The 11,706-nt window shown below is 41.9% G+C and overlaps 1 protein-coding gene across 1 annotated transcript in view; it reads left to right on the forward strand.

The window, feature by feature from the left end:
* Window positions 1–5,398, forward strand: part of LOC112078019 (zinc finger protein 879-like) — a 9,351-nt gene extending 3,953 nt beyond the window's left edge. Inside the window, 5 exon segments of the mRNA XM_070441916.1 lie at window positions 3,247–3,483; window positions 4,087–4,341; window positions 4,343–4,427; window positions 4,430–4,525; window positions 4,528–5,398. Of these exon segments, the coding sequence (XP_070298017.1) occupies window positions 3,382–3,483; window positions 4,087–4,341; window positions 4,343–4,427; window positions 4,430–4,525; window positions 4,528–5,006 (1,017 nt within the window). The 5' untranslated portion in view covers window positions 3,247–3,381 and the 3' untranslated portion in view covers window positions 5,007–5,398.
* Window positions 5,399–11,706: the final 6,308 nt, after the last annotated feature.

An 11,706-nucleotide genomic window follows, 5' to 3' on the forward strand; every position in this document is an offset into this window, starting at 1 on the left:
TCAGTTGTAACAGGCCTTGGGGTGAAATGTTCCAAATTCCCCCACCTCCCGGGTCAGTTGTAACAGGCCTTGGGGTGAAATGTTCCAAATTCCCCTACCTCCCGGGTCAGTTGTAACAGGCCTTGGGATGAAATATTCCAAATTCCCCCACCTACCGGGTCAGTTGTAACAGGCCTTGGGGTGAAATGTTCCAAATTCCCCCACCTCCCGGGTCAGTTGTAAAAGGCCTTGGGGTGAAATGTTCCAAATTCCCCCACCTCCCAGGTCAGTTGTAACAGGCCTTGGGTTGACATGTAACAGTTTGACATAGTGCTAAAATCATGACATGCAACAAGATATTGAAAGCCTTTATTGGGAACATGAGAACAACATGTTTAACATTGTCTAGCAGAAATAAGTCATAATACAAATCAGAAAATGTTTCTTATTTTGACACTCCATTAACTGTCCCTTCTCAACTAAACAACATCATCTGACAATTTAACATCTGCATTTAACTGAATGTGTGTGGTGTGAGTGAATTTGAGAGAGAGCAGGGGTGTGAGTGAATGTTGGACATGTTAACTCAGTCACAGTTTAGACAGTGGTATGGTAGTCCTGGGGTACAGGCTTGGTGGGCCCATCATTTGTATTCCCTGCACTGCACCCAGACCTCATTAGGCTTGTTACAACTAACCCTGATGCTTGCAGCCATTAGTTAGCTTCAATTTTAGCTACATGTTTAAACTTTAGCATTGCTAACTTGCATAAAATCTATATTTATTTTTTATTTAACTAGGAAAGTCAGTTAAGAACAAATTCTTATTTTCAATGAAAATAAGAATTTGGGGCAGAACGGCAGAATTTTACCTTGTCAGCTCGGGGATTAGATCTTGCAACCTTTCGGTTACTAGTCCAACGCTCTAACCACYAGGCTACTTGCCGCCCCATATCTACACAAACTGGTTATAAACCTGAAATAAGTTTGGTGAATCTAACTACAAAGYAGGTGATGCCGTCACAAAAACAAATTTTGCCCCAAAAATGTCTTTCTTACTTCAAACTCATATTTTGTTTTTCAATAAGGGTCTTGCTTCTTCACATGAGGGTTGAGGACCAAACTGAGCATGTGCACAGTGAGTCACATGATTTTAGCTTGTTCCTGCTTGACGATATTAAGTGTTACAATTATCCTGTGTTACAACCATCCCCGGTCTCCCCTAAAATAGGAAACTTCTCCTTTTAACTAAACTCAGCAACAAAAAAAAAGAAACGTCCTCACTGTCAACTGCGTTTATTTTCAGCAAACTTAACGTGTAAGGCATCTCACAGTACACAGTACGGACGATGCAATTTATTGCCCTGGCCACATCTGCAGTCCTCATGCCTCCTTGCAGCATGCCTACGGCACGTTCATGCAGATGAGCAGGGACCCTGGGCATCTTTCCTTTGGTGTTTTTCAGTCAGTGGAAAGGCCTATTTAGTGTCCTAGTTTTCATAAACTGTAACCTTAATTGCCTACCGTCTGTAGCTGTTAGTGTCTTAAGGACCGTTCCACAGGTGCATGTTCATTAATTGTTTATGGTTCATTGACCAAGCATCTTCATTTACAATAAAGATCTGTGAAGTTATTTGGATTTTTATGAATTATCTTTGAAAGACCGGGTCCTGAAAAAGGGCCGTTTTTTTGTTGTTGCTGAGTTTAGTTAACTATTGATATTTCCTGGCAACTTTTACTCCACTACATTCCTAAAGAATATATGTACTTTTACTCCCATACATTTTTACTGACTCCCAAAAGTACTTGTTACATTTCGAATGCTCAGGCAGGAGAGCATATGGTCCAAATCACGCGTTGCCATCCCTACTGCCTCTGATCTCAGACTCACTAAACGCAAATATTGCGTTTGTAAATGATGTCTGAGTGTTGGAGTGTGCCCTGGCGTCCATAAATACATCAAAACAGTCTGGTTTGCTTAAAGATGCGTGATGCAGAAATCCCTCTTCCATTTCCTGGTTGCATGAATTTGAATAATACGGATCATTTCAGTTTGGGACAAAACAAGCGGTGTGGAGAATCATTGTACCATCTAAACCGCTGTGAAATAACTTTTCCATAACCACAAATATTGTACAGTGCATTCGGAAAGTGTTCAGACCCCTTTAATTTTCCCACATTTTATTACATTACAGCTTTATTCTAAAATTGATTAAATTGTTTTTTCCCCCTCATCAATCTACACACAATACCCCATAATGACAAAGTAAAAATTGAAATACCACATTTACATAAGTATTCAGACCCTTTACTCAGTACTTTGTTGAAGCACCTTTGGCAGCGATTACAGCCTTGATTCTTCTTGGGTATGACGCTACAAGCTTGGCACACCTGTATTTGGGGAGTTTCTCCCATCGCCACAGAGGAACTCTGGAGCTCTGTCAGATTGAATACTTATGTAAAATGTTAGTTTGTTTTTAATACATTTGCAAAAATGTCTAAACCCGTTTTCGCTTTTTAATATTGGGTATTGTGTGTAGATTGATGAGGAAAACATTTTTATTTAATCCATTTTTGAATAAGGCTGTAACGTAACAATGTGGAAAAAGTCAAGGGGTCTGAATACTTTCCGAATGCGCTGTAGTTATCCTCTATTCAGGTGTACAAAACCAAAAGTAAAAGACAACAACTAAACTTAGGAAGGGGAAGCATAGAAATATCACACATAGAACATATCTACCGCTTCTTAGACTTGCTTTCAATGAGACTGACAGATCTATAACTCACATTTCTATGTGCATTTGGTCAGGTTGCCWAAAAAGTTACATATTGTAGCTTTAATATAAGGAATTTGATGTATAGCAGTTACTTTTTACTTTTACTGAAATATAACAATTGAGTACTTTTTTCCCGACACTAACCATTGGGTGTGAGTGAAATAATACGGTGAAGACAAGGTTATTCAGGAAAATAGTACATAGTGCTGCCTAAAACATACTGCCACGCTTGGTACAAAATGTTTTTTTGAGTCATTTATATTAATTTAGGAAATTCTACTGTAGGTTAAGTGCACTTACGTTGTGTAATTTAAAGTATGTGTGTCTAATGTGAATTCAGTTTTTGTTTTCAATGTTTAGCTACCTGATCTGTTGAAATGAGATAATTTAACAAGAAAAATGTAATATATATTTTAGAGAATAAAGAATGCGCAGAACTGTCAAGAAAATAACTTTAGTGTCCGTTTCTCTTTATTACACTGGCCGACTCAGATTAAGTCTGAGGGCGGTAACATCAACAGTGAGGACAAACCCAGCCTGCCTCTCTCCTTCCACACTGAGTAGAAACCTACAGTCACTGGGTCCTGATTGTAAAGTGGAGCCCAGTTTGAACTGCAGGATCCAGAGATGGCATCAGTGAAGCTGGAAGACTGCAGTCAAACACTGGAGCTGAATGTCAACATTAAGATGAAGAAGAGGAGGAGAAGATTGGGACAACTGTTATTCATGGTAACAGCAGGTTCTATCTATCTATAAGTTATCTTAATAAATTAGACCTCCATAAGTTATGACCCAGTCTACTGCTAGGTTGAATTCTGTCATTCTGACATCACATCCCTGAGAAACTCCAGACTGCACAACAAAGCTTGTTTTTCATTCCAACTTTCCACTGTGTATGAAAAGTTACTGTAGAACTGTTTCATGATGAACTGTTTCAATGAGAAGGTAGATGTTATTTCATGCTACTCAGACTTGCATGGTTGATACCAGTATTGCCAGCATTTTTAAAAATTCAATTCCGGTTAATTGAACACTGAAATGACAGTTATCATCATCCTTTGAAAAGAGGAACATTTGGAATTGGAATATGGTTTGCTTTCTGAATGAACTCAATAGAAATGGAATTGACCCAACCCTGGTGGTTGCTAACTTGTGATAGTGAGTAGAGGATGATATGGCTCATAATTTTCACTCCTTTTGCCCCTTTTTGCCTTCAACTCTTATCCACTTTTAGAAATAGTTTTATTCCCTTTTGTATTGAACAGCCTACTGATATGAAGTCATATGTATATCTCACCACCTGACTGGTTTCTTCTGATGTTGTTCACACAGGAGACCGTGTTGAGACATTCTCTACATCCAGAGAACAACAGCAGGAAGATCACAGAGCTAAGAGGGTCTCACCTCTGCCCACATTGTGGGGAGATTTTCCAAATTCTATCAAAACTAGAAATGCACCTAAAAATACACACAGGAGAGAGTCTGTATTCCTGTACTGACTGTGGAAAAAGCTTCAAAACATCAAGGTCTCTGACAGTTCATCAGAGAACACACACAGGAAAGACGCCTTACTCCTGCTCCGAATGTTGGAAAAAGTTTCTCTCAACAGAGCAATTTAAAAACACATCAACGTATACATAAAGGAGAGAAGCCTTACTCCTGCTCTGCATGTGGGTCAGTTTCTCCGGATTGGATACCTTAAAAACACACAAACGTATACATACAGGAGAGAAGCCATATTCCTGCTCTGACTGTGGGAAGACATTTCTCAACTGGTCCATTTAAATGCACACCAACGTATACATACAGGAGAGAAGCCTTACTTCTGCTCTGACTGTGGAAAGAGTTTCTCTCAACAGAGCAGCTTAAAATCACACCAGCGTACACATACAGGAGAGAAGCCGTACTCCTGCTCTTACTGTGGGAAGTGCTTCACAACATCATCTGCAATAAACGTTCATCAGAGAACACACACAGGAGAGAAGCCTTACTTCTGCTCTGACTGTGGAAGGACTTTTTCCCGATTGAATACCTTAAACTGTCACAAGCTAATACATACAGGACAGAAGTCTTACTTCTGCTCTGACTGTGGGAAGAATTTCTCTCTACAGAGCAGCTTAAAATCACACCAACCTATACATACAGGAGAGAAGCCTTACTCCTGCTCTGACTGTGGAAAGAGTTTCTCTCGACAGGGCAGCTTAAAATCACACCAACGGATACACACAAGAGAGAAGCCTTTTTCAGAATAAAACTGTACATTTTGGGTGGATTGACAATGGACCCCTGCTTAAAGTATCCTCCTTTTTAAATGAAGTCTTACAGAGTTGCCTACAATGTCATCCTCCAGATAAGGCAGATCTAATATTACAGCAAATAATATGGCTCAACTCCAATGTACTGATAGATTTAAAAAAATACTTTTATTGTAAAAAATGTGTATAATATCTATGAAGGACATTGTAAACAAGAAAGGTCAAATGATGTCACATAACTAACAACAGCGTATGGAGGTGTGTACTCAATACAAGATTATAACCAACTCATTGTGGCTCTGCCACAAAATTGGAAGAGGCAATTACTTAAGAAATTAAACACTTTGTCTAGTTTTCTCCCATTAAAAATCAGAAATGGCTTAAAATTATTAATATAAATTGAAAAATGTATCAGTTTCACTTAGTCAAAAGGTTTGACAGCAATATGGTATAAAATGCAAGTAATTTGGGAACAGGTTTTTGATGTCCCAATACCTTGGCATCGGGTCTATGAACTGACATATACAACTATTGACACTGCAATCCCGTTCGCTTCGGTATAAGCTATTATACAAAATACTTGTTACAGAAAGAATGCTCAATATATGGGGCATAGAACAGTAAGCCCAGTGCAGACTCTGCCACGAGGAAACAGAATCAATAGAACAGTCAGCCCAGTGCAGACTCTGCCATGAGGAAAACAGAATCAATAGAACATATTTTCTGATGTGCCATCGGTGGCTCGCTTTGGAGTCAGGTCCAGAATGGTTGTGGCGTCATATTATCAGGGTCAGATGGACCTGCAAACTATTGTTAAGGGATCTGAAAAACCACGATCCGTCAATGGTAACTTCATTATACTCTGGGGTAAGTATTGATTTTTAGGGCAATATGGTAGAATGTTACAATAGGGGAGGTTCAGGACCCTCATATGACATCACAGTAAAATGGAGACATGTATTGCATGAAATAGCAAAACGCCGTTATACTGGAAAAGGTGGGTTTCTGTGGACATCGGAGGTTGGAGTTCAGATCAACAATGATGGTAGGCTTGGCCGCTGTGGGTGGAAATCCAGACATTTGAGAGGGAAATTGGGCAATAAATGTATAATATTATTTACAGGTCCGTGTGATGTGAGTGAAAATAGCTGTATGTAGCAGTAGATGTATTGTTGTCTGTTGTTACTCCAACCAGGGGAGGGTGTAGGGTAGTATACTCCAACCAGGGGAGGGTGTGGTAGGGTAGTATACTCCAACCAGGGAAGGGTGGTAGGGTAGTATACTCCAACCAGGGGAGGGGTGTTAGGGGTAGTATACTCCAACCGAGGGGGGGGTAGGGTAGTATACTCCAACCAGGGGACGGGTGGTAGGTAGTATACTCACCAGGGAGGGATGGTAGGGTAGTATACTCCAACCAGGGGAGGGGTGGTTAGGGTAGTATACTCCAACCAGGGGAGGTGGTAGGGTGTATACTCCAACCAGGGGAGGGGTGGTAGGTAGTATACTCCAACCAGGGGAGGTGTAGGGTAGTTACTACCCAACCAGGGGTGGTAGGGTTCTAGTATAGCTAGCAGCCTCCTGGGCTTTTCACACACAACAGTGTCGAGGGTTTACAGAGAATGGTGCGACAAACATCCAGTCAGCAGCAGTCCTGTGGGGGCGAACACAGCTTGTTGATGAAAGAGGTCGAACGGAATGGCAAGAGTCGTGCACACTAACAGCAGGCCACAAACAGACGAAAATCCCACAGCACAACAAGTTTGTGCAGAACTGCGCATTCCGGAAGCTGTGCAAACTTGTCATCCTTGTCACGGATGTTATTATTGCCAGCAGACAACCTTCACGGCTTCCACTCCTATCATCTAACAACAGAAGAAGCGGGCTCCAGTGGGCACACCCTCATCAACCCTGGACAATTGAGTGAAAAAAACATCTTGACTGGTGCGGTTCGGGTCCAATCTGCATCATCTCGGTACCACAGCTATGCCTGCAGCGACCGTTCATTAACACGCTACTTCATTTTGTTTATCTGTCGCCCCAGCCTCAAAACTTCAGCCTGTGTAGCTAACTGACCTCCTGCCCATCACGCCATTTACCCGTTTTGTTGTCTTACTGTTTACCTGGTTGTATGTCTCACCTGTTGTTGTTTTAGCTCTCCCAATCAACCACCTGTGATTATCTTATGCCTTTCTCTAATGTCAATATACCTTGATACTGTTGTTTAGGGCAGCTTCTCATTGTTTTATTATGATCAAAAACCTGACTAGCATAGCCTAGCCTAACGCGACAGGGATATCACTAATGATATTTCATGAAATCACAAGTCCAATACAGCAAAATGAATTAAACATCTGTGATAGCCATCATTTTCATTTTATAAAATGTTTGTACAGCGAAAACGACAATATATAGTTTATAATTAGCTCACCACAATAGCCAAAACACACAACGCATGTTTTCACCATTTTCCACCGCCAAAGTAGCTTTTCACAAAACCGACAAAATAGAGATAAAATTAATCACTAACCCTTCTAAAAACTGCATCAAGCATGGACCAGTTCTTATATCATCATGTTATACAATTACAATTTATTTTTGTTTCGAAAATGTGCATATTTAGAGGTACAATGTGTTTTTACATTGTGAATACGTAGCCACAATGCACCAAATTGTTCCGGAGATATTTTGGACAGTCACCTAATCTAACCCAAAGAAACTCATCATAAACTTTACTAAAAAAATACATGTAGTACAGCAAAGAAAAATACACCTGGTTCTTTAATCAACGCGTGTAGATTTTTCTAAATACTTTAGTACAACATACAGCATGCAATTATTGTAGACAGCTCCCTACAATATCTCCGCCTTATAGACCAACATTAAAACACAAAAAATTACGAAATGAACATCATAAATACTTCTATACCTTATGCGATCCTCCATCAGAATGTTGTTGCAAAGGCAGTCTTCCAGAATAAATCGTTGTTTATCTGTTTAGAATGTCCATTATTCTTCTGTCGACATTAGGCAACTTTGGCTTGCCATGTGAGAGGCATATTGTCGCAAAAAATTTTGCGCATGGAACGAAAATTCCAAAGTCCCAATAAACGTCTGAATTCAAACCTGGTCAACTCACGGTTGGAACAAATCCTGTCTCTTATAGATGTTTTTCTCTAAGTATCCAATAAAATCAAGCCGGAGCTTTCGTACGTGATAAACAGAACGCATTTTCAAAAACATGTGGGTTTTCCTGGTGCGCAAACTTGCATACTGACAAAAGAGCGGACCTGCACTCCAAAAGCTCATCATCTCGTCTCGCAATCAAGCTAGACACCCCATTCACATTTTACCTGACCTGTTGACATCATCTAGTGGAGCGTATGAAAGAATGCATACAGATTCCATAAAATAAGCCAGCTTGAATTAGGCAGGCCCTACACAGAGCCCCACTTTTCAGAATTTTCACTTCCTCTGGAGTTTAGCTGCCAAAATGAGTCTGTTTTACTCACAGATATATTCAACACAGTTTCCGAAAACTTCAGAGTGTTTGTCTACTCCAATAGTAATAATAATATTGTCTATTGATCTTTAGAACAGAGTACGAAGGACAGTTTAATCTGGCACGATTTTTTCCAAAAGAGAAAAGCGCCCTATTACAGAAGTTAAGTGCCTAGGGTTACCTCCATTACTCGCACACCTACCGTCCCTTGTTCTGTACCCACTTATCTGAATCTATCTTACAGCCCAAAATCTGCTCTCTTTCTATTCTCTGTTTCAAAGCACTTAGACGACCATTCTTATTAGCTTTAGCCGTCCCTCATTCTACTCCTTCTCTGTTGTCCACGTGGTTGATGTAGAGTTTAACCAGGCTCTGGGTTCCCCAGCACTCTTCATTTGTTGACTTCTGCAACCGTAATGCCTTGGGTCCATTGCATGTTTAAATCAGAGTTTGCTTATATTCACTGCTTAGCAAACACTCCAGCCAACCCTGATGTCCTAGCGTGCTCTAAATCCTGGCTTAGGAGGCCAACCAAAATTCTGAAATTTCCATCAACCAATTACAACATTTTCGGTCACACAAAATTGCTAAAGGTGCGGGAAGCAATCTCACTGTAGAGAGGAGCCTGCAGAGTTGTGTCATACTATCCCCAGGTCTTAAGCCCAAAACAGTTCGAGCTCTACTTTTAAAGGATCATCTTCTCCTGAAATCAGTCCCTCACTGTTGCCGCTTGATTATAAGACCCCCCTTAGCTCCAGCTGTGCCCTGGACACCATGATGTATCTGATCCCCCATCTATCGGTCAGAGTCTTACTGCTAGGTACCTAAAATTGGGATATTTGTTACACCCAAGGCCGTTTCTACATCTAGCTAAGTGCCCTCAATCTCACACAAATTATTTAAGGAACCTTACCAGGTACAACCCCCAATCCGTAAACATGGCACCCTCATAGATATCATTCTCTGACCAACTTGCCCTCTAAATCCGTTTTCAACCAGGGATCTCAGCGCATCCACCTGCCTCATTGCCTGCCGTTCCGTCTATGGTCTGCGTCAAACGACCACACCTCATCACTGTCAAAACTGTTCTCCCTAGAGCACTTCCTTGCGGCAAGGCCTTGCTAATCGACCTGGCCTGTGTTCCAGTAGGATATTTACCTTTCATCCTGTCAGTAGAGGCGCCTGGTTGTTTATTTAAAAGTTATTTCCATCTTAAATAAAGCATTGCCCCTTTACAAAAATGTAGACTAAGAACAGATAGCCCGTAGGTTCACCCCAGACTTGACTTGCCCCTGACCCAGCAACAAAAAACACCATAGTGGGCGTACTGCACCTAGCCTTCGAATAGGTGCCCTGCGTATGCAACTTTCTCAGGGAAGTCAGAACCAATACACAAGTCAGTTAGGGAAAGCACAGGCTAGCGCCTTTTTTCAAACAGATATTTGTCCTGCAGCACTAAATTCCCAAAAGTTTTTGAAACCTGTAACAGTTTCCATGGAGAATAAGAGTACCTCCTCCCAGCTGCACTAATAAATCCACGATAATCGAGAAATTTAATAAGCATTTCTCTACAGTCTGGCCATTGCTTCTCCACCTGGCTACCCCAACCCTGGCCAACAGCTCTGCACCCCCGAACAACTGTCCAAAAGCCCCCCCCCCCCGCTTACTCCTTCACCCAAATCCAGACAGCTGATTCTGAAACAGCGCGCAAATTCTGCATCCTACAATCAGCTGGGGTAGCAATCTCGGACCTCCTTTTCCTAATTACTCCGCCGCCATTCTGTCGCACCCTATTTGCTAGTCTGTTCAACCTCTCTTTCGTCATCGTCTGAGATTCCTAAAGATGGGAAAGCGGCCGCGGTCATTCCCCCTCTTTCAAAGGGGGAGACACTCTTAGACCCAAAACTGTTACAGAACTATATCCATCCTGCCCTGCCTTCTGAAGTCTTCGAAGCCAAGTGAACAACAAGATCACCGACAAGTTTTGAATCCCACCGTACATTCTCCACTTATGCAATCTGCGGTCCGAGCTGGTCATGGAGTGCACCTCAGCCACCGCTCAACGTCTTAAACTGATATCATAACCACCATCGATTAAAAGACAGTACTGCTGCAGCCGTCATTCATTGACCTGGCCAAGGCTTTCGACTCTGTCAATCACCGTATTTTATCGGTAGGACTCAACAGCTTGTGTTCTCTAATGACTGCCTCGCCTGGTTCCTAACTACTTCTCAACATAGATTCAGTCTTGTCAATCGAGGCTGTTGTCCCGGACTCTGGCCAGTTCTCTATTGGGGAGCCACACTGTTTCCAATTCTCGGCCGAACTCTTTTACTTGATGTTCTCTCATAATCATCAATGTGTCGCTGCTGTGTACCGTCACGAACACTTCGATAACGCCACTAAACAACATACTTCCGGTGGCCTTCCAACTGCTCTTAAAATGCGGGAGTTAAACGAAAAGCATGCTCTCAACCGATTGTGCACGCGGGGGCCCGCCCGGCTAGCATCACTGCTCTCGGACGGGTCTGACTTAGATATGCTGGACAACTCAAAATACTAGGTGTCTGGTTAGACTGTAAACTCCTCCTTCCAGACTGCATTAAGCCTTCTCCAATCGAAAGTTTAAAATCTAGGAATTCGGCTTCCTATTTTCGCCAAACAAACCTCCTTCACTTTCATGCTGCCAAACATACCCTGTAAAACTGAACTATCCTTCCGATCTGCTCGGCGATCAGTCAGTTTACAATAATAGCCTCCTATAACAAGATCTACCCTCACAGTACAATGATGCTCAAGGTCCTATTCACCAGTCCCTCCGTTTAGTCACCGAGATAGCCTGCCACCTTCTATCTACACCTACCTACCTGCAACTCTATATCCTCTTGTCTCGTGAGCTGTTCTTGCGTACATATTCCGTCGCCAAACCCAACTGGCTCTATCTAGTGAAGCGTCTGTTGCTAGCTTCAACAGACTCACCTTTATTTCAGCTCACGGCCATAGCAACACCAACCAGTACGCGCACTCAGCAGGGTATATTTCACTGGTCGCTCCAACACCTCGCTTTTGTTGTGTGCTTTTTCTTCCAGTTCTCTCGCTGCAATGACATGGACACTATTTGGCCAAAATTTCACTGAAGTTGGAGACGTATACTTCTCTTCACTAACTAATGGGTCGGCTGTAGATCAGCTTACCCGA

The sequence above is a fragment of the Salvelinus sp. IW2-2015 genome, unplaced genomic scaffold, assembly GCF_002910315.2.
Source record: "Salvelinus sp. IW2-2015 unplaced genomic scaffold, ASM291031v2 Un_scaffold5159, whole genome shotgun sequence".
Lineage (NCBI taxonomy): Eukaryota > Metazoa > Chordata > Actinopteri > Salmoniformes > Salmonidae > Salvelinus > Salvelinus sp. IW2-2015.